General features: G+C 48.2%; 1 protein-coding gene and 7 non-coding genes across 10 annotated transcripts; 4 read left to right on the forward strand and 4 right to left on the reverse strand.

Moving 5' to 3' along the window:
- Nucleotides 1-1,435: 1,435 nt before the first annotated feature.
- Nucleotides 1,436-1,600, forward strand: LOC127199751 (U1 spliceosomal RNA). Its single transcript, XR_007832009.1, has one exon. It is a non-coding gene; the product is annotated as a U1 spliceosomal RNA (small nuclear RNA).
- Nucleotides 1,601-4,684: 3,084 nt separating this feature from the next.
- Trnan-guu (transfer RNA asparagine (anticodon GUU)) lies at nt 4,685-4,758 on the forward strand. Its single transcript has one exon. It is a non-coding gene; the product is annotated as a tRNA-Asn (tRNA).
- Nucleotides 4,759-6,629: 1,871 nt separating this feature from the next.
- Trnak-cuu (transfer RNA lysine (anticodon CUU)) lies at nt 6,630-6,702 on the reverse strand. Its single transcript has one exon. It is a non-coding gene; the product is annotated as a tRNA-Lys (tRNA).
- Nucleotides 6,703-7,358: 656 nt separating this feature from the next.
- Trnah-gug (transfer RNA histidin (anticodon GUG)) lies at nt 7,359-7,430 on the reverse strand. The gene has a single exon. It is a non-coding gene; the product is annotated as a tRNA-His (tRNA).
- Nucleotides 7,431-8,027: 597 nt separating this feature from the next.
- On the reverse strand, nt 8,028-8,099 carry Trnag-ucc (transfer RNA glycine (anticodon UCC)). Its single transcript has one exon. It is a non-coding gene; the product is annotated as a tRNA-Gly (tRNA).
- Nucleotides 8,100-8,934: 835 nt separating this feature from the next.
- Nucleotides 8,935-9,006, reverse strand: Trnae-cuc (transfer RNA glutamic acid (anticodon CUC)). The gene has a single exon. It is a non-coding gene; the product is annotated as a tRNA-Glu (tRNA).
- Nucleotides 9,007-12,124: 3,118 nt separating this feature from the next.
- On the forward strand, nt 12,125-12,231 carry LOC127199723 (U6 spliceosomal RNA). The gene has a single exon (XR_007831987.1). It is a non-coding gene; the product is annotated as a U6 spliceosomal RNA (small nuclear RNA).
- A 5,623-nt stretch (nt 12,232-17,854) lies between these two features.
- Hjv (hemojuvelin BMP co-receptor) lies at nt 17,855-21,721 on the forward strand. Of its 3 annotated transcripts, none has more exons than XM_051157733.1 (4): nt 17,855-17,987; nt 19,117-19,318; nt 19,674-20,221; nt 20,719-21,721. In XM_051157733.1, the coding sequence occupies exons 2-4, from the start codon at nt 19,222-19,224 to the stop codon at nt 21,340-21,342; spliced, it is 1,269 nt and encodes a 422-aa protein (XP_051013690.1). In that variant the 5' UTR covers nt 17,855-17,987; nt 19,117-19,221; the 3' UTR covers nt 21,343-21,721. The 3 variants fall into 3 exon arrangements, with proteins under 3 accessions (XP_051013690.1, XP_051013689.1, XP_051013691.1); XM_051157732.1 differs by having other exon boundaries at nt 19,135-19,318; XM_051157734.1 differs by lacking the exon at nt 19,117-19,318.
- Nucleotides 21,722-22,241: the final 520 nt, after the last annotated feature.

Here is a 22,241-nt window from a genome sequence, read left to right on the forward strand (position 1 = left end):
TAGGGGTCAGACTTGGCAAATAAACATCTGCAGAAACTCTCTCAGCAATTCTAAACTTCAGTGCTGGCACAGTTTTTCTCTCACTTTCTGGTCAGCCTGCTTTACTGCAGCACCTGTCTCCAGTCACCCTGGAAGCACCTTCCTGTAGCTAAACCCTACTTTATGTTGTGCAATGTTTCTTTTACCCACATTTAGTAAATGCTTTAGAGCCAAGGACTTTGCTACTTCAAGTTTCTCCCTGCATCAGATCCCGAACAGATAGAGCTACCTGGAGAGACAACCCCCCCAAAAAAAGGGAGGTGGGGTGGGAAGAGTGTCAGATGAAACAAAATGCTTGGAAATTATAGTGATAGAGTATAAACGAAGAATAGGAAGAGTTTAAAGATAACTAAAGGTAGAATGGCCTTTAATCATGGCGCTCGGAGCCAGAAGCAGGCAGATCTCTGTGGGTTCAAGGTCAGTCAGTCGGGTGTGCGTCGAGTGTTCTGGGGCCAGCCAGAGCTGTCTGTATAGTGAGGTACTTGCTGTCTCCAAACAAGTGAAGGAATACACACGAAACATTTCCCAACGAATGAAGACCAGAGCATTAAAACAACAACAAAAACAGCATAGTTGAGGAAATCTGGAAAGTCCAAGAGGCCTTTAAAGAACAAAACCAACCCCCAAACCTTGGATTCTCGAGGGATGAAGCTCCTCAGTATAACTAACTCATGAATTCAATGAGCACTAACCCAGACACAGTTACATTCTGCTTCCATTGGCTTAATATATGTACAAAGAATGTATTCGTTACAAAGGAGACCGGCTTTGAAAGGACCTATTTTTGAGAAACTTAAGGGTTCTGAAATTTCCTGCGTTACATGCCTTTGTTTAAAACAAGCAAGGCCTCGATTCAGTTACGAGGATGTTAGGACATAGACGCGGCCAACGAGTGGCTACTTACGGGTTTAAGATAATTCACCATTTGTCTCTGGGTCTTCCACGCTGGAGTTCTCTCTGCAAGTAAAGTTTCTACAAGTCAACGGGGCAAAGGGGATGCGCATGGCATCTCTCCTGGGTCACACACAGATGGGACGTGCAGAAAAGGGCGCGGCAGGGTGACAGCGCCTAATCCCAAGTGGCGGGCGGGCGGGCGCGCTGGTGGGCTGGGGATAGGGAGGGGAAAGAAAAAGGACTGGGCACTCATCCTCTAGGCAAAGGAACTGGGAGGGGTCTATGCAGATAGAGGATACGCAGGGGCTGCTGGGTTCGAATCTGCTGCGGGAACACGAGAGATTTCGCACAGACGAGGGAGAGCGAGCGGGTGCGCGGGTGTGAGCGGAGCGCAGGAGGGGCGTGTCCGTCCGAGGCGGCCCGCGATCGCGCGCGGCGAAGTGACCGTGTGTTGAGAGTGCAGGGCCGGTGGGGCTGGGTCGGGCGTGCGGGCGGGTGGAGTATACTTACCAGGCAGGGGAAACACCATCATCAGATATGTGGTGTTCCCAGGGCGAGGCTCACCTATTGCACTGTGGGGTGTGCTGACCCCTGCGATTTCCCCAAGTCGGGGAAATTCGACTGCATAATTTGTGGTAGTGGGAGACTGCGTGCGCGCTCTCCCCTGGTATCTTTTGCTGCGAGAATAGCAGGTGTTACCGAAACTATCCTCCTCTATCATGGCCCTAGTGGAAACGCCTTTATTTATGGGCAGTGAAAAGCTGGTCAATGTTACCCGTCTCAAAAAACAAACCACAACACTTCTCTCCCACACTCCAAACACTTTCACCTTAGTAAGTTTACCTTTGTTTTGTTTAAAAAGGTGAATGAGAATAACAAGGAGACTACTAAATTCTGACGTTGAGATATTGCTGTGAGTTCTCCTGTCTTTGCCTCCCAGTCGTGAGGATTGAGGGCAATTGTGTCACGGCGCCAGGTCATATTTAACAGTAACTCTGACTTGAAAAGCCTGACGTGCATTCTTAACAATGCAGTGCTGTAGAAGCTGATTTGGGGTCTGCGGGTGTGTAGAAAACGGCCTTTGGTCTCCTAAAGATGCTTAACACATTGCAGTTAGCCGTAGACAGACACGCCCATCTCACTGCTTCTCTTCTTGCAGACATCAGGCTAGTTTGTCCCCTGAGACAAGAGAACTGAGAGCCCCTCCAACTCAGAGCATACAGATCTCGGTGGCTGGGGCAGCAAATCCCGTTCCCCCAAAAGTATAAACGTAAAGGGCGTCCCATTTGTCCCTGGGGTTTCTTAGACGGCCTGACCCGAGCCGCACTGTCCATGTCAGCGACCTCTCCCGCTCCGACACTTTAGGCTAGCTCTCTCCTAGGGACCCGAATTGCTCTCCCCGCTCAAGGCCAGATCGCGCCCCCACTCCCGACAGGGGAGGGAGTGGTACCCCGTCCCCACAATCTATCTGTCTCTGTCTCTGGGTCCCCAAGGCAGGAATTGAAGGCATATACCACCACGAAGGGCACAAGAAGGGTTTTGTTGTGTTTTCAGATGGATATTTGTTGTTAGACAAATATTATGGGGAGGCCAGCAGGTTTTGAGAACATTTGGGTCAATCTTATGGCTGTCATACAGTCTCTCATGATTTTAAACAGACCCACAGTTGAGGCCAGGTGCGGTGGCACACGCCTGTATATCCCAGTACAGAGGCAGAGGCAGAGGCAGGTGGATCTCTGTGAGTTCGAGGCCAGCTTGGTCTACACAGCGACTCCAGGACAGCCAAGGCTATATAGAAAAACTTTGTCTCGAAAAAACAAAACAAAAAACAAACAACAACAATAAAAAAAAGTCCACAGTTGAATTTCTTCACAATAATATAGAAGCACAGTGATGCTGAGCATGTTTTCAGAAGCCAGGCTACCGTGGTTTCAAATTCCAAGTTTGAAATTTCATTTCAGTCGATGTGACTGATCCCATTGTGACCCCTGAGAGTGTGAAGTGTAAAAACCTATCTTTTGTTTGGTGCAGTTGAGACCTAACACACACCTTTAGCCCAAGAGCTTTCTGCACATAGGATTTAAAAGTTAACCATAAGCCAAGAGGCAGAGCAAGAAACAGATAATGAAGATTAAAGACTAGGAGGGACTTTGAGTTGAAGGGTATTTAAAACTTGAAGAGGAGAAGGAGGAGGTGGTGGCAGCTCTTTGGCTTTTTGAACTTTGAGCTAGCAAGCCTTTGGCCTTAATTCCCGCCCCCCCCCCCCCCCCCCCGCCGTTTTCTCCTGGGCTGTCAGCTGAGCTAGTGAGCCTTTAAGGCCTTTTGCATCAGGACCTGAGCTGAGCAGGAAGGTCAGCTGGGTGTTTTCTCTGCCTGAGCTAGCAGGCTTTCACCCCAGCATCTGGCTCCTGAGTCTTTCTTGGTAAAGTAGAATGTCTGGGATTTTCATTTCAAACAACACCCCCCTCTCCCTGGCATCTGTGTTCACCAAGGCCCTGTGCTTAGCATCATATCCCCCCCACCCACCGATAGCCAAACCCTGCCATTCTTCCCCTCAGTACTAGAATCTGCGCTGCCGGGCCCTTCCCTTATGGGCCCTTGCAGCCACAACGGTGTTCTCAGAGGCCAGCCAGCTACCTCCATCAACTAGAGTTCCCTGCTAATAATGCATGCCCATGGCACTTACCAAAGCCACCACCCTCGCAGGCTCTTCTGTCCCCATTAAATCTGCACTAGTTCCCAGGCTGTTTTGGCATGCACACTCCCCTCCCCTGCAGCTACGGGCTCCCCTTAAAACTGGCAAGGCTTTCCCCTGTTCTCTCTGTCCGGAGAGATCGCCATGGCAGTTTAAAACTGACCAATGAACCTTGCTTTCCACCCACAGGACGGTCCAGTGCTGTGACTCACTGCACCCTCCATCACACCGTATGACCTTTCCCACTGAGCTCTGGCTCCAGTCCTCTTTTTTTAACCTTTGGTTTTGTGATGACGCGTTACCGACTGCACAGGCTGACCTTCAGTTCATCCCGTGGTCCGCCGCAGGCGATGGATTACTTACTGGCCTGCGTCAACAGGCTAGACTTGTGTTTTCAACACCCGTGGTTCACACAGCCACTGGAGGAGACCCAAGGTTGAGGCCCCTTTATTTACCCTGAGAGGTGGGGAAACTGTTCTTAGTGCGCATAGAGTCCCAAGTGAGGACCTTTGCCTGATTCTAGCAGCTCAGGGAATGTAAGAAACACGCCTCGGAAAAACAGGTCCGCGTTTCCTCCATCTGGGGCCCTTGTAGAACTAAAAGCCGACCGTGACATCCTTCTCTTTTGAAGCCATGTGGAGGAATGTCTTCTTCCAGGACTGCACGCGGGTGTGTCACCGCCAGGTGCCAGGCGAGCTCTGGAAAAGGCGAACGAGCCTCAGGGCACGTGGCCAGATACAGCAAATGCGTCTCAGGTTCCACCCACCAGCACGCCCGGCCTGCGAGGCCCAGGGTGGACGCTGTGAGGTCGCTCGCTGCTTGAGTGGTGACCAGCAGAGGGCGGGCGACTTTGGAGGCTGAGAAGCTGGAACCTGGTGTAGGAAGGAGGCCTGAGGCACAGAGCCACCTTCAGCAGGACGAACGTGCAAACAGACAGACCTCGCTGTCTGGATTCTGTTTCTGCCCTGCTGGGAGGCGGGGAGGCCACCAAGACCGGAGCCCGCTGGGACGCGGGTTCTAAGATTAGCAAACGGATTTACGCGCTGAAGCTCACATGTCTCTGTGGCGCAATCGGTTAGCGCGTTCGGCTGTTAACCGAAAGGTTGGTGGTTCGAGCCCACCCAGGGACGGTGCCTTTTGCCTGACTGAACTCCGATTCTAGCTGTTACTGATCAACTTGGATTTTCCGTGCCCAATCTTAAAAAAAAAAAAAAAAAAGCAAAAAAATAAACTCCTTAAATACTACGCAGGATCCCTGGGCCCAAATCTGCCTATCATATTGTTCTACTTGTAGGTTTCTAGGACCCTCTGGATCCTTTTATTTTGCTATTCTCCCATGCGTCTCTCATTTAGAGTCCCAATAGGATGCCCTCCCCTCTGTCCCAGTTTCCTGGTAAGTGAAGCCTTTCGTGGGACATGCCCCTTGGGCTAGTATGCAGATATAAGTGAGTATATACCATTTGATTCTTTCTGCTTCTGGATTAACTCACTCATTATGATCATTTCTAGCTCAATCCATTTATCCACAAATTTCGGGAATTCCTTCTTTTTAATAGCTGAGTAGTATTCCATAGTGTATATGTACCACAGTTTCTTTATCCATTCTTCTGCTGAGGGACACTTAGGCTGTTTCCATGTTCTGGCTATTATGAATAAGGCTGCTATGAACATGGTTGAGCAAATTTTCTTGTTGTGTGCTGGAGCATCTTCTGGGTATATTCTCAAACTAAGGCACCAGCCAAGGACAATACAGGAGGTAAACTTTAAACCTCTACCCAGATCTAGCCAATGGTCAGAACATTCTCCACAGTTGAGTGGAGAGTGGGATATGACTTTCTCACGTACTCTGGTGCCTCACATTTGACCATGTCCCCTGGAGGGGGAGACCTGGTGGCACTCAGAGGAAGGACAGCAGGTAGCCAAGAAGAGACTTGATACCCTATGAGAATATACAGGAGGAGGTAATCCCCCTCAGGAACAGTCATAGGGGAGGGGAATAATGGGAAAAAGGGGGGGGGAATGGGAGGATACAAGGGATGGGATAAACATTGAGATGTAACAAGAATAAATTAATAAAAAGAAAAAATTTAATTAATTAATTAATTAAAAAAAAAAACTACGCAGAAAGAGGGCGACGGGAAGACTTGAATTCCACAAACACCTCTAGTAGCTTTTCTAGCCTTTTCAGTGGTCTGTGTGTGGGGCCTCGGAACTTAACTCCAGACCCTCTTAACGATTACTTCTCTGCCTCATGATTTCACGACACCACATTCTGGTCCCAGCCCAGGTCCCTCTCATTTCCCTCAGAATATGACTTTGAGCAAATTACTCAATTTCCCAACTGTACAAGCGGGTTAGTTGGAATACTTCCTTTACAGCTTCTTCCAACATTTAATGATAAAACAGTTGAAAACATTTGAGCACATAAATCAATGTCCATTTAAACATTAGCCACTATGGTTATTTTCAGTGGCGACATCGACATTTTTATTATTTATCTCAGTCTTATTTCCTGCCCCTTTCTCTCTTTAAAGAGAGGTGGGATTTACTTAAAGCGTTTTTCTTTTTTGAGGGTTGGTGGTGGTGGTTGTCCACTTTTAATTTTGAGACAGAGTTTTATGAATCGCTGAAGTAGACCAGGTAGGCCCTGACCCTTGCACTCTGCTCAGGAGGTTGCTGGGATTACAGGCCTGCACTGCCGGGCCTGGCAAACCTCAGGTGTGTTTAAAGCATTGTTCTATTTCTCCCTAGTTGTTGAGAAAAAGAAAACAGCAGCAAAGTGCTTTTGATCGTTGCCAGTTTAGAGATAGCCTAACTGAAACCACCCCAGCCAGGGTTAGACTGTTCGAAGGAAGAAATTGGCTGAGCGTAATATCTCAGACCTTTAATCCTAGCACTTGGGTGGGAGACAGAGGCAGCTCAGGATTCTGTTCTCAATTGAGGAAAACAAAAACAAAAACAAAGCTGCAAAGGGCAGAATTCTAAAACAAAAAGTTACGAACGCCCAACGTGGGGCTCGAACCCACGACCCTGAGATTAAGAGTCTCATGCTCTACCGACTGAGCTAGCCGGGCGCTGGGACGGCTGCTCTTTCTATGTGTATATAATGTCTGTGTGTGATGACGCAATTGTTCCCTCTGTCCCTATTTGACATTACCTTTTAGTTTGCTACTGTTTACTTCCGAGGAACCTGACGTCCAGGGCGCGGCGGGGACTGCCCTGTCACCCTGGGAGCGGGGTTCCCAGGGCGCGTGTTGCAGCCCACCCAGCGCGGGGACACGTAGGTGCTTGTTCGGGTCTAGACCTCAGCGACGACGGCTTCCCGGTGTGAGGAACATATACTGGGAAAATAGGTCCTATTATTCACTATTGTTCGGCAGAAGCTTGTTTTTAACACCAAGTCTGTGCCGGCCACCTGGTGTAAAACCCACCGAGACACACGCGTGTAGCATTCGCTGTAGGGACAGGCGCTCTGCCCCCCACGTGTTTGGTTCTTCGGCCCGTCGGGAAGAGGCGCCACGTTTCAAGGTCATCAGACAACTTCGTGCCTCCCCTGCAGTCCTGGCTCTTCCCAAGAATTTAGATTCTTCGTGTTGGATAAGCGGTGTGGAATTTTTTTCGGTGACCCAGTGTTAACGCGAAAGTAAAAGAATAGAATTTTGTTATTTTAAATAATAAATTTTATTTAAAAAAGAAAGAAAATATGCTGCGATGGGACGGTACCACTAAATGCCGTGACTCGGATTCGAACCGAGGTTGCTGCGGCCACAACGCAGAGTACTAACCACTATACGATCACGGCGAGCCACCGGGCGAGCAGCGGGTTGCGGCCTCAATTGAATGGCTTTTGAATGAGAGTAGCTTGCTCTGCGTCGTTTGATTCATTTAATGTGGTCCTCAAAAAGTAAAAAATCCGGCTTTGTAACTTTGCCGCTGGCGTGGACATCAACTCCCCGTCTCCCAGGCTCCCCCTGACCTGGGAAGAGAAATCGACCCCCGCCGCACGTGCCCACCTCTCTTAGTTCTCGCCAAAGAAGCAAAGCCACTTTGCACGCAGCCGCAAACGACATTCCTACTCACGTCTCCAGCCTGTTCTCTGGAATCTAAGTGTTTGTTACCAGAAAAGGAGCAGAGCTGGCCAGCCGAAGGAAGGTGAAGGAGCCCTTCTCCTTTTGCTCCACTCACCACGTGCTCCCTCCTGAAACAAAGGCGGAGCTGCGTCTGAAGTCTCAGAGGAGAGGCAGACTCCATCTTATACACTTCCTAAAGAGTCCGAAAAAGGATAACTGTGCACATCTGAGACACCATCCGCGAGTAGGATCACATGTATCAACCTTGACGTTTCTCTGGGATACAGAGATGAACATTGTAAAGAAAAGGAATAAAAAAAGGTAACCATTGCGTTGGCCGGGAATCGAACCCGGGTCAACTGCTTGGAAGGCAGCTATGCTCACCACTATACCACCAACGCACGCTGCTCTGGGCTTCACTTTATTTTCTTATCAAGAGTATAACGCTAAGGTTTTGGGTTTGTTTGTTTGTTTGTTTGTTTGTTTGTTTGTTTTTTTCTTGCAGAGAGAGATTCTAGAATTCTGGGACCCATCCCGTGGTGGTTTTTGATCGCTAAGTGTAAAGAAAACCTGTTCCTTCTTTCTTTCCGTTTGAAGAGAGCTTCGGGAATCGAGAGATCCGGTAAAAAGGCTCTGCCGTGGGTTTTTGTGTGATACTTTTCTTTAGAACAGCAGAAGCGGCTGTGCTGAGACCTGCGCTTAGTGCTTTAGATAGATGTCGCCGATCTGCTCACTATTCGGCAACTCAAAGAACGGCCGGAATTTGCCTGGTGAGGGCCAGCGAGTGATCCCAGGCCTTGGGAGGCAGATATAAAAATTTAAGGCCAGCTTGACCTACATAGAGTCCCAAGTCAGCCAGGACCGAAATGAGAATTGTCAAACGCAAAAAACAAGGTGCAGAGGAGCACGCATAGATCTCTTCCGTTAATGCCAGCAAGAGGATCACGTGCACAAACAAAGCGCCTCCGACACTGAGATTAACACTGGTCTCCTAAGTAGACACGGAGGGGATGGAAGTCAGGCTTACCAGCTGTGCCTTTTTGCAATTTTGAATTGTAAATTATGTAAAACATTATTTTGAAAAATTAAACGAACTAAAAACAAATAAACAAATTAATTTTTGTCCTTTGGAAAGTGTTAGAAGTATGTTAACCTTGAGGACTACGTAACATGACCTCACTTTCTGTTTGCATATTTCAAATGAATATTTTATACTTTTGAGAAAGAAAACGGTAATTCCCTGACCGGGAATCGAACCCGGGCCGCGGCGGTGAGAGCGCCGAATCCTAACCACTAGACCACCAGGGACACTGCCAGTCCCTTCCTGTTCAGATCATATGACACCAAGTAAATGTGATCTTCTGCGTCGCTTCTACCCCACCGAAGTTTTAAGACTCTGGACGAGGCCTTTTCTATACAGAGATTATTTATTCCACGCGTCTCTTTTAAATAGAAAACAGCGAAAGATTCTCAAGCCTGGCTCTTAAGCCCTGGAAGGGATTACCTACACAGGATCACACTCCTCTGCAGACAAGCTGCTCTTCCGTAGAAAGTCAAATCGCCAGAACCAGCAGGGCATTTGCAGAAGAGCCGAGCATTTTCCTTAGAGGGTTTAAAGAGCCTCGCAGGAGGAACGCCAAGACGTCCTCGGCCTGTGTCGCCACCTGGTGCAGCTAGCTGAAACGCCCACTACAGACAGGTAGCCTACTGGCTGGCGCGCAGAAGTGCCTCAGTTTACCTCACTGCGGTGTCTCCCAGCTAAAATAAAATAAAATAATAATCTTTATTATGAAAGCGTGAGGAGAGAGAAAATTGTCGCGCATTCCCAGAAGAAGGAATCTTTAAAAGCCCCCACAGCCCACTACTCGCCAGCCCCACTCCATCACAGGTCGAGACACTGTGCTGACCTTGGGCACACAGAAGCAGACACGGAGAGGAGGCAAAATGTTATTAATAACAAGGCAACGAATAGAACGTTTGTTATACCCGCTTTTCTGTAGGTTTGAGATTGTTTAAAACAAAAAGTTAAGGAAAATAAAAATGAAGCAATCAAAAGCAGCTCGCCGGGTCTTGGGTTTGTTGGGGTGTTTTTGTTTGTTGGTTGGTTGCTTTGGTTTATTTGCTTGTTTTTTTGGTGTGTGTGTGTGTGTGTAAACTAATCATGAAGCGAATAATCGTACACATCAGCTCAAGTAGAATACTTTAAAAAGCACCTCCCTACGCTTGGATGGGACTTCGTCTTTGGCTTAACGTCAAAGCTGTTGAGGGCCTCCTCAGCTACAGAGACTCCATCTTGGTGTGGTGTCCATTTTACACTTCCGGATCAAACGTCCTGGGTGGCTGAGATACTTGAGGTAGAAACTCATTTAAGACACCAGGTGTGAAATACCTTGAAACATACAATGTGTGCATGTATCTGATTGGATGCCCCTGCCCCACCTAATCTGTGGCTTTCCGCCTTAAAATGTTGCCCTGTTCTGCCCTCAAGGACATGCTTTGGATTCCTAATCTTAGTTTTTATAGTGGGTTATTTCCCAAATTCATGGACTCTTAACAAAAGCCTTACTAGAGTGAATGAAATCACTTTTGATAATGGATTATAAAGAAACAATTTAAAAACTGAGTCATGGGAGCTGGGCGTGGTGGGCTACACAGAGAAACCCTATCTCAAAAAAAGAAGTCAAACCACTTAGTGGGGAGGGGGGCTTGGTTTTTGCCAGCTGAAACGCATTCTGTTACAGGCTCTGAGAGGATACACACACACACACACACACACACACACACACATGTATATATATGTATAGTGCATTAGTAAACACGTCACTGGCAAGACGGGTGGTGTAGCTGCCTGCAACTTGTACAGGGGTCTCCAATGACTGATCACCAGGAAGGGCTTTTCGGTGATGGCAAGAAATCCAAGTTTCTTGACCATGTCCCCTGGAGGGGGAGACCTGGTGGCACTCAGAGGAAGGAGAGCAGGTTACCAAGAAGAGACTTGATACCCTATGAGCATATACAGGGGGAGGAAATCCCCCTCAGGAACAGTCAGTCATAGGGGAGGGGAATAAAGGGGAAAATGGGAGGGAGGGAAGAATGGGAGGATACAAGGGATGGGATAACCATTGAGATGTAACAAGAATAAATTAATAAAAAAATTAAAAAAAAAAAAAAAGAAAGAAAGAAAACCAAAGTTTCTCAACTCAAAACTCTGGGTCAGCAAAATAGACCTAAATGGAATTATTTCTTTGGCTTATTCTCAGAGCTTTACCGGGAGTGAGATCTGGTGCCCTCTTCTGGCCTGCAGGTGTACATGCAGGCAGAGCACTGTGTACATAATAAATAAATAATAAATCTTAAAAACAAACAAACAGCAACAAAGCAGAAATAAACAGAGGCACCCATCATTTGCTCCCTGCCCCTATATGTGCCATCATATTTTCCTGTGTGGTGGTGTTAATCTTGACTTCGTTTTTAATCTTCGAATCTGAGTCTCCTCCCCAGAGATGCTGGTTTACTTGGTGTGGGGCATAGTTTTGAGTATTGCCATCTGCAAAGCTCCCCAGATGGCTACTACGCACACGCAGGCTTTCCCACTGCTATTTTAGGCCCACATGGCCTCTGGCCCAGGATACTGTGTTACTTTTATCTTGCATCAGCTGTTGCTCTTAATTTGAGCAGATTTTGTCTCCATAGAGGGCCTTAACTGCTACTTTTATGTGTTTGGCTAATATTTGAAGATTTCATCTAGGCAAGTTCCTATGCTTGGCCAAGATTCAAGTTTAATTTAGGATGATTAGCACAATCCATAGCTGAAGTGGACCGAGAAGGTTTTCTTGTTTGTTGGTTGGTTTGTTTGCTTGCTTTTTTTTTTTCCAGACAGTGTGGCCCCGACTGTCCTGGAACTTGCTCTGTAGACCTGGCTGGCCTGGAACTCACGGAGATCCACCTGCCTCTGCTTCAAGAGTGCTAGGATTAAAGGCGTCTGTCTCCACAACCGCCAGACTGAAATACAACACTTAACGAGAGTAGAAAACACTCAGAAACGGCTAAAGCAGAGGCCACACAACATGGCCATGTGATTATCAACAAGTGCGTGGAGACAGGAAACAACAAAGCCCAAGACTTTAGCTATAACCCAAGGGCATTAGTTTCTTATGGCAAACGCTCCTGTCAGTCTGACTTGGTTATTTTATTTTACAGCATTGGAAAACTGTACGCCAAGGGCCCTCGGAACGGCTCGGCCGGGTGAAGGTGCTTTCAGGTCAGCCCAAGTCTGACAGCTGAGTTGGATCCTCCGGACCCACATAGTGTGAGGAAAGAACTGACTTCTAAACTGGGCCCTCTCTCCACCTCCCACTCCCAGTCTCTCCCTCCCCTCTTTCCCCCCACTAAATGTGTAAGTAAATTAATTAAAATTTTAAGTTGGGTGCTCACTTTGGCAGCACATATACTAAAACTGGGACAATACAGAGAAGATCAGCACGGCCCCTGCACAAGGATGACGCGCAAATTTGTGAAGCATTCCATATTTTTTATATAATTTCTGACTGTGTCATGGTTCTTGCTATAGGTAGTTTATTATATATATGTGTGTGTGTAGTAATATAAATGTATATGTAAAAAATAAAAAAATATTTTAAAAAATTTTAAGTTGGGTGTGGCACACCTTTAATCCCAGCATTGGGAGGCAGAGTCAGGTGGATCTCTGTGAGTTTGAGGTCTACAGAGTAAGTTCTAAGACAGCCAGGGGTACACAGAGAAAACCCTGTCTCAAACAGCAGAGAGAGAGACAGAGAGAGAGAGAGAGAGAGAGAGAGAGAGAGAGAGAGAGAGAGAATGCATGTGTGTGAGTATCTTCTGAGCCAGTCAAGGCTACAAGGCTACTGTCTTTGATAACGTTCACATTTTTGTTTTGTTTGGAGTATCAGCCGAGTATAGACTGCCGTGCTTACATGTGAAACTCAACTATTTCTCCTTCAGGATTTTCTATGGTTTCTTCTCAGGTATGTCTGAATGTCCTGGTACCTAATAGAAGAGTCTTCTTAAGCTCAGCACTAAAAATTGCCCTAATTTTTTTTTTTTCAAGATAGGGGTTCCCTGTGTAGTCTTGACTAGCCTGGAGTTGCTTTGTAGACCAGGCTGGCCTTGAACTCACAGCCATCTGCCTGCCTCTGCCTCGCAAGTGCTGGGATTAAAGGCGAGCGCCACCTCTGCCCGGCAAGATCCCAAATCTTTTTTTTTTTTTTTTTGGTTTTTCGAGACAGGGTTTCTCTGTGTAGCCCTGGTTGTCCTGGACTCACTTTGTAGACCAGGCTGGCCTCGAACTCACAGCGATCCGCCTGCCTCTGCCTCCCGAGTGCTGGGTTTAAAGGCGTGCGCCACCACACCCGGCTAAGATCCCAAATCTTAATATAGCTTTAAGTTAATACTAACCACTGTTAGTTAAACAGACTTTGTTTGTTATAATTTTATACTTGCCCTTGGTCTGATACATATTGGAAAGAGGGCTTTGTTGTTGTTGTTTGTTTGTTTATTTGTTTGTTTGTTTTTCGAGACAGGGTTTCTCTGTGTAGCCTTGCCTGACCTGGACCCGCTTTGTAGACCAGGCTGGCCTCGAACTCACAGAGATCCACCTGCCTCTGCCTCCCGAGTGCTGGGATTAAAGGTGTGGGTCATCCCACCTGGCTCAAGTTCTCTCCTTGCTCAAGATGGGTAATTTTAAAGGGCTCACTGAAAAAGGCGTTATTTTACCCAGTAGTATAAAGACATTGTTTTACAGTTTCCTGAGCTTTTAGGTTGACATCTGGAACTACAGCTGTCTGTGTCTGGGATCTTCTCTGCTGTCAGGTATGTAAACATTCAAGCTGAAATTCAATACAGGCATGTGCAGTGCTTCTCCTTAACCAGTCAGCCCCAGAGCACGGCCCAGGCATGGCAGGAGGCCCTGGGAGTTCCCGGAAACACTGTTAAGTCTTTTCTGAAACTAGACTTTGCCAAATACACCTCTGTGTCCTTGCTAGGGTTCTCATTACAACTGAATGCTAACAGTGGTTCTGTTTAAGCCAGCAAATCATTTAAGGCATTTTAATAGTATTCCTGTTATTTAAAATCCTTTACAAAGGCTGGAGCGATGGCTCAGTGGTTAAGAGCGCCGCCCGCTCTTCCAGAGGTCCTGAGTTAAATTCCCAGCAACCACATGGTGTCTCACAACCATCCATAATGTGATCTGATGCCCTCTTCAGCAGATAAAGCACTCATATACAAATAAAGTTTTTTTAAAAATCCTTTACAGCCCAGTGTGGTGGCGTGCACCTTTAATCCCAGCATTTAGGAAGCAGAGGCAGAAGGATCTCTTGAGTTTGAGCAAGTCAAGGACAGCCAAGGCGACACAGAGAAACCCTCTCGTGAAGAAAAAAAAAAATCCTTAGCTATCCACAAAAGCAAGCTGTTATAAAACGACATCAAATACTGAAATAGCAAATTAAAAAAAATAAAGGGCACTATATACACCTACTTATATCCCTGCATACGATGCTACATTTAGCTATGTTAACTTTAATTTTTTTGATCCTTTGTTTGGTTTTACTTTAAAGTACAATGCTTTTTTTTTTCCTGCTGCCAAAAGCGTTCGACTTCTATCTTGTCTTAGAGCCAGGCCAAATCACGGACTCCCATAGGCATTATGTCTACCCCCGCCATTCTCCCTAGACCCTTACCCTGAGCATTGTGTCTAAGTCAACAAGAACCCGCTTTACAGATGAAGCCGCACGCTGGTTGTAAAGAGCCTCAGCATAGACACGTCAGAAGCTCCGTAGTACTCGCTGGACTGAGTTAATTGTTATCAGACAACATTCTTTCCAAGATTGTGCTGTGCTTAAACACGGCTAAAATAAACGATCTGGTGTCAGACTCCAAGTCTTGGCCCAGTACTGATGACTCAAAATCAGGCTAAACCAAGATTCACTCTTCCCTCACCCAGAGTGATCCCCTGTGGCCTGTAAAGCCTGCACAGTTCTCCCACACCAAACAGAAGAGAAGAAGAAGAAGAAGAAGAAGAAGAAGAAGAAGAAGAAGAAGAAGAAGAAGAAGAAGAAGAAGAAGAAGAAGAAGAAGAAGAAGAAGAAGAAGAAGAAGAAGGAGGTGACCATCACGCAGCTAATAAAACATCTAGTGCCAAGATGTAGACAAGAGGCCAGGCCTTTTGGCCTTGGTGTTGTTCCCTATTGACTGACTGTTCACCGCTCCACTTCAAGATGCTCCTAGAGAGAAACTCCAGAGAACATTTTGAGGTTCCGAGTTCCAGCTGCTCCTCCGGGTGCCGGCTGCTGCGGTTGCAGTCACCTTTGCTGAATTGCTGGTTTGCTGTTTAACGTGTCTGCTGGGATACTGCCAACTATGCCAGTGGAATTGCTCCCAGGAACTGAGTCTAAGAAGGTCCACTTCTTCTGTTCCCATTAGCCTCTTTTCTCTCCTATCTAGGATAGGTGGGTTGGAAGGGAGTTGTAAGCATTAAAGAACCCCAAATAAATAGATTTGAAAAAAGTGCAAGTTACACAGTATTTTATTCATTGGTCTGCCCCCCCCCCCCACCCCAGATTTCTGAAAGATTGAATGCACTGACTCGGCCTTCGAGATCCTTGTGATTAGCCATAGGGAACACTGGGAACCGAACTTGGGTTGTTGGGTTCTCTGCTGTAAAAGCCATGTTCATAACTTCTGAGCCATGTCTCTGCCTACACAGTATTTTAAAGCTCCTCTAATTATCTTGGATAAATTCTGGCCTCAAATGGGAATAAGCTCTTTCTCCAAAGCATTTTGGTTTCTTTTTCTTTTTTTCCTTTTTTTTGGTTTTTCGAGACAGGGTTTCTCTGTGTAGCCTTGGCTGTCCTAGACTCACTTTGTAGACCAGGCTGGCCTCGAACTCACAGCGATCCGCCTGCTTCTGCCTCCTGAGTGCTGGGATTAAAGGCGTGCGCCGCCGCCGCCGCCGCCGCCGCCGCCGCCGCCGCCGCCGCCACCACCACCACCACCGCCCGGCAAGAATTCTGGTTTCTTATAGTGGGAAATCCTATTTATGTTCTGCTACTTGGACACTAGAAGTGTTCACTACCACATGGTCACTGAATTTAGAACTTTTCATGATTAATTGGGAATATTTAAAATGCCATGAACACACACTTATCTTTGCAATTTAAGTTTGTGAAAGGAGGAACTATTATATCTAAATCCTTTCTCTCCAGTGACCAGAGCATGAAAGTTTTCTGCTCTCTTTGGAATTTTGACTGCAAGCAGATGGAAAGAGATGCAGCCCAAGCTTGGGATCGCCATCAGGCATGATGTCGAAGTACACAGTGGCATCTGCAAAGTCCACAACACACTCAAAATAGTCCCAGAATACAACCAACACTACTGTCAATGGCAATGACTGGACTGGCTGAGCACAGAGGCTCCTGGCTGCCTGTAATCCCAGCACATCAAGAGGATTGCCTCGACCATCTGGTCAACATAATGAGTTCAAGGCCAGCCAGGACCACACATATAACAACACCCTGTTTCAAAACAACGATTTCCTTAAAAATAATTATTTAATTAGAAGTAGAAAAAAAAAAAGGAAAAAACAAAAAAATTATTTAAAAGATATTTTATGTGCATGTGTGTGTGCCTGGGTGTATGTATGTGCACCACATGTGTGCAGAGCTGTCAGAGGTCAGTCGAGGGCATTGGGTCCCCTGGAGCTAGAACTAACAGTTAGTCATGAGCGCTCCCATGGGTGCTGGAAATGGAACCTGGGTTCTCTATAGGAGTAGCAAGTGCTCTTAACCACTGAACCAGTCCCTCCAGCCTGAAGGCTGAGGCAAAGGTAGGTGGATCTCTGTGAGTTCGAGGCCAGCCTGGTCTACAAAGTGAGTTCAAGATAGCCAGGGCTACACAGAGAAACCCCATCTTGAAAAACCAAAAACAATTTAAAATCTTTTAAAAATTGTGATATAGTCTTGTATAGTTGACCAAAAAAAAACCTAAATTCATTTTTTTTAATTCCCGCATGTTCCCCACACGTCCTTTTGTAGACTGTGAGCTTGTCTGTGTGTTTGAGAAAGGATCATGTGACCTGTAGACTGTGAATGGATGTAGAGCTGACAAGGCTAGAGGCTTTGGTGACACAATTTATAATCAATTCTGTGCTGTTTTCCCTTGGCAAATACTGAGGAGACGTGTGACCCCAGAAATGCCGCCAAGTGGAAAAACAGGACAGGTCTAAATACCTTGGTTGTAATAACATCGTCAGAACCTTTCTATAGAAATGTATTTCGGTGTCTCTTCTCTCCCCATTCATCTAATGACTCCGCTGCTCCACGGATCTGTGGTCTCACAAACATCTGCCCCAGCTCTTCACCTCTTTGCCTCTGTTTTCATCCCCACCCTCACCCCTTGCAACCTAGAAGCGTGTGTGTGTGTGTGTGTGTGTGTGTGTGTGTGTGTGTGTGTGTGTGTGTATTGATGAGTAGGAGGAAGGAGGGATTGTTGCACAAGCTAGCGTAATGGAAACGGTGGAGCTGGGGTCGACAGGTGCAGGGATCCGAGCAGGACAGACTGAATACACCCTCCTCTGGAACAAATCTCCTCTCAGGTTTCTTCTCTGGACAGCTGGGCCTTTCAGCTTCGGAAATACTTGGCAGAGACGGGGGAGGGTCTCTGAGCTACATTAGCTGTTCCTCTTTAGAGCCAGCCACCTCTACGTAGAACGGGATCCTCAGTAAAGCAAAGATGAGGGCAATAAATGAGAGATGCGCCCCACATCCCACCAGCATTCCTAAAGGTCAGGAGCTCATTGCTGAGAATGCGGGAGCATCTGCTTGGCAGTGGAGGAGCTGGTACTAGCTGCAGTTGGATTTATGACAGCCCCCCCCCATTCTTCTTCCTCTCTCTGTCACTTGGTACCCAACATCCCGTATCCCATCCTTAACTCTGTTTATCATCCCCACTGCCTCCACTCCCACACCCTACTGCCACCAACGTTCCTGGAATTTTGGACTTAGCTATTTTTAAAACTGTCAACTCAGTGTCAACTCCCTCCCCCTCCCAGCTGTCCAGTACTGGGGCCAGCCATGCACTCGCCCTCCCCCCCCCACAACTGTCTCTGGCTCTAACCCTAACCCTGTAGCCAGTCTGGGGAACTGGGAGAGACATGGAGAAAGAGACGGCGGACCCCCTGGCTGGCGCAGAGCAGCAGCATAGGCAACCATGGCTGGAGAATCGGGTGTCAGAGTAATGCTTGACCTCAGGAAACAGTAAGTCTAGATGAGATCACAGTGACTTGGGAAACTTTGGGGTCAAGGCCAGACTTTCATAAAATACAGACGTCTGTTCTGAAAACTAAGCCCTCCCCTTCCAGGGCACCCCAGTCTTCACCTTTCCTCCTGCCTTGTTTTGGTTTCCGAACCAAATTCACCCGAAGTTTAATGCGCTCTCTCTCTCTCTCTCTCTCTCTCTCTCTCTCTCTCTCTCTCTCTCTTTCGCTCCTTGCTTTCTTCTTTGCCTTATTACAGCAAGACTTTGTTGGGGGGCTGGGGGGGGGGAAAGGGGTGCCAAGGACTGAACCCAGGCCCTTGAGCACGGCAAACCCTCACCTGCCGCTGAGCTACATTCCCAGCTCCTACACCAAGACCCCTCAGGCCTCCTGCCAGACTCTTCCCCAGCTCATATACTTACTCCAAAGAGGGTTTTGGCAGGAGAGATGAGCACAGACCCTCCCCAATCCCCTTAAAACACTCAGATCTGCAAGGAAGGACAGTACAAAGAGTTGCTCTTTCTGGAAAAATACACGGAACTATTGACCAGTCAAAAACAAATATTAATTTGAAAGCTTGGTTTTGTACACTGTCCTGTGAGAGAGGATCACATTGTCGGCTCTGTGGAGAGGCCGCAAGAGACTTGCTCCTTTTTCCATCGGAGAGGTGACATTCTAGAAGGCATTTTTCTATTATGTTTACCCTTTGTGTCCTTCTAACACAACGAAGAAAAAGAAACAAACGGCCGGTGCTTTCTCATGTTTGGGAGGGACCCATAAGAGGTATGCTTTTAAAACCGGTCCAAATCCCAGTGTTGCTGAGGAACCCACTGAGGTGATCAGGACCTCACTTCCCTCAGGGATCCCTTCTTTTCTGACACATCTGCCATTTGGTAGTGAGCATGAGGCAATACAGTGGACTCTGCCCACTGAGGTCACTCAACCTTCTCTCCAAACCCCCCCCTCCCCCGGCCTAGGGGTATTACACAAGGAACCTGAAGGTGGCCACAGGAGCAGGGCACAGAGGCTCACCAGTCACACTCCCTTCTGGAACCTTCTTTCGTTTAACTCTGTCTTGATCTACCCACCACCTCGCACCGTCTTTAACCCTTCTCTTTACCCACATCCAGCCAAATTTCTTTTTCCAGTCACAGAACTGCGGGTCGAAACTCACTAGGTAGGAGGTTCATCAGCTGGGAAGAGCCGGCGGCTGGGGGGGACTTGGCTGGATAGGTATGGGGGATCGAGGCCGGCCCCCTAGTCCCCGGTCCCCCCATGGCAGTCCTCCAACTCTAAGCACCCTCACGTTCCTGCTGCTCCTCTGTGGACAGGGTAAGGAAGGGTTAGGGAAGGGCTGGGCACGTGTACAGGTTAGGCTGCTGGGTGGGGGCAGGCGCGTGAGCACGTGTGAGTGAGGAGGCCTGTGTTGTTTCCCATTTAACTTGAGGAAGGACACAGATGGAGTCCTTGGACCGTTGGGGAAAGAGGTCTGAGTGGCTTACACGGTTTTAGTATAGAAAAAGAAGGAAGGAAGCGAGAAGTAGGGCATGAAAGGAAAGCGCCCACGCAGAGTGGTAGCAATGGTGGGATGGCATCCGGATGCCTTTTGGCAGTTGGGGCGCGCGCTGGGCTTGTATAAAACCTACATGGGGCAGTGTCTCACTGGCCTCCTCCCTTCCGTGCCCAGCTCACTCCCAGTGCAAGATCCTCCGCTGCAATGCCGAGTACGTCTCGTCCACTCTGAGCCTCCGAGGAGGGGGCTCACCGGGCACGTCGCGTGGAGGCGGCCGTGGTGGGCTGGCCTCAGGTGGCTTGTGTCGTGCCCTGCGCTCCTACGCGCTCTGCACTCGGCGCACCGCCCGCACCTGCCGCGGGGACCTCGCTTTCCACTCCGCTGTGCATGGCATCGAGGACCTGATGATCCAACACAACTGCTCGCGCCAGGGCCCCACGGCCCCGCCCCCAGCCCGGGGCCCCGCCCTTCCCGGTGCTGGCCCAGCGCCCCTGACCCCAGACCCCTGTGACTATGAGGTTCGGTTTTCCCGGCTGCACGGTCGGGCCCCGGGCTTCTTGCATTGCGCCTCCTTTGGAGACCCCCATGTGCGCAGCTTCCACCACCACTTTCACACATGCCGTGTCCAAGGAGCTTGGCCCCTGCTGGATAACGACTTCCTTTTTGTCCAGGCCACCAGCTCTCCCGTGGCATCCGGAGCCAACGCTACCACCACCCGGAAGGTCAGGATTCAGTTTTTCTCCCAGCCCACTTTCTGAAGTCTTCTCACGACCCATCTGCCATACCACTCCGTGTTCCCACTATTCCTCAGCCGCCCCGCTCCGGGTTCCTTGTCTTTCCCAAACATTCTCTTCCATCCTCCCATCAAACATTTGCGATTGTAAATGCAATTCCTCTTAACGGGAATTTCATTCAAATGCAGGTAACACTGAAGAGGAAGCTGGGGGTGGGCAGCCAGAGCTGACAGAGCTGGAGAATCAGAAGGGACAGTTCATTTTCTTTGGAAGTTGCTGAGATTGAGGCAGAAGTTGGGGGGCGGGGTGTTAAGTAGGGTCAGGCACTATTATTGGAAGGCAATCGGGAATGCGAGCAAGGACTGAGGACTAAGAAGAAGCTTTGCCTCTCTGCTGGGATCAGATCCCTGACAATTACATGCAGCTTGATTAGGGTGGAGGTGCATCGAGCCGTAGCGAACTATTTTTCCCTCTTGTCCTCTCAGATCACCATCATATTTAAAAACATGCAAGAATGCATTGACCAGAAAGTCTACCAGGCGGAGGTGGGCAATCTTCCTGCAGCCTTTGAAGATGGTTCTATCAACGGAGGTGACCGACCTGGGGGCTCGAGTTTATCCATTCAAACTGCTAACCCTGGGAGCCACGTGGAGATCCGAGCTGCCTACATCGGAACAACTATAGTCATCCGACAGACAGCCGGACAGCTCTCCTTCTCCATCAGGGTAGCCGAGGACGTGGCGCGGGCCTTCTCCGCTGAGCAAGACCTACAGCTGTGTGTTGGAGGATGCCCTCCGAGTCAGCGACTCTCCCGCTCGGAGCGCAGTCGCCGCGGGGCCATAGCAATAGATGCTGCCAGGAGGTTGTGCAAGGAAGGGCTTCCGGTGGAAGACGCCTACTTCCAATCCTGCGTCTTTGATGTTTCGGTCTCTGGTGACCCCAACTTTACTGTGGCAGCTCAGACCGCTCTGAACGATGCCCGAGTCTTCCTGCCGGATTTGGAGAAACTGCATCTTTTCCCCTCTGACGCAGGGTGTCCTCTCCTTCCAGGCATCTGCCTAGTCCAGCTTCTTTCCGGCCTCTCTGTTCTGTGGCTTTGCGTTCAGTAAGTAGGCCAGCAACTCCTGCCTAGTTTGGAAACATTTGAGGAATGAGGTTGGTGTGAGAAAACGCAAACATGTCCCCAGGAAACAGTGGGGACAGGAGACAATGACGTTTACCCAGAATCAGAGGAGGCCTCAGCCCAGGGCTGAAATGACTCTAGAATAAAGATTATGCGCCAGGGTTTTGCATTCCAGGTCTGAGTATGGGCTCTTCGCCATGAACTTCCCAGTCCTATTTGTAACACACTGCTTAGTCTACTCCACACACACCGGATACCACTCCTCCTGCACGTCTAGAGATTGTGAGAGTGCTAACGGGCAGCAAAACAGTAAAGGGCTGAGATTCCTTAAAGGCAAGAACTAGAAAGGGAAGACCCAAGATTATATTTATCAAAAGAAGAGAGCCTAATTAAGGAAAACTTTTGGTTCAGGAATAAAGTGGGCATTGTTTGGCTTTTGGGCAAAGGAATTCAGCCTTTGGAGACTGGCACCGACACAGAAGCTGGCATCCCCAACCCTAACTAATCTGTTATTAAAGCTTTGATTTCTCCATACTGTCCTCTGTTGGATCCATTTACAGATGTGTGCGTGGAGTTAAGACAGTGTGTTCGCTGACAGAGGTCCTTTCTTGGAGTGTATAGGCTTTGGAGAGACAAAACTGGGTCACAGGAAGGAATCATAAGTATTCTTCTTCATCACCATCATCATCATCATCTGCTTATTAGTCCTGATGTAGCCCAGGCTGACCTTGAAGCGCTGGTCCCATTGTCTTTACTCCTCAAGTGCTGGAGTTAAAGTGCAAATATGTGTAGGAGTGTGTAACTCGCCACTGGATTCGATGGGTCAGGTGGGTCACATGGGAAGAACCAGAGTACAGAGAAGTGATGCAAGACACAGAGACGGCA

This window comes from Acomys russatus, chromosome 15, assembly GCF_903995435.1.
Source record: "Acomys russatus chromosome 15, mAcoRus1.1, whole genome shotgun sequence".
NCBI classification, from domain to species: domain Eukaryota; kingdom Metazoa; phylum Chordata; class Mammalia; order Rodentia; family Muridae; genus Acomys; species Acomys russatus.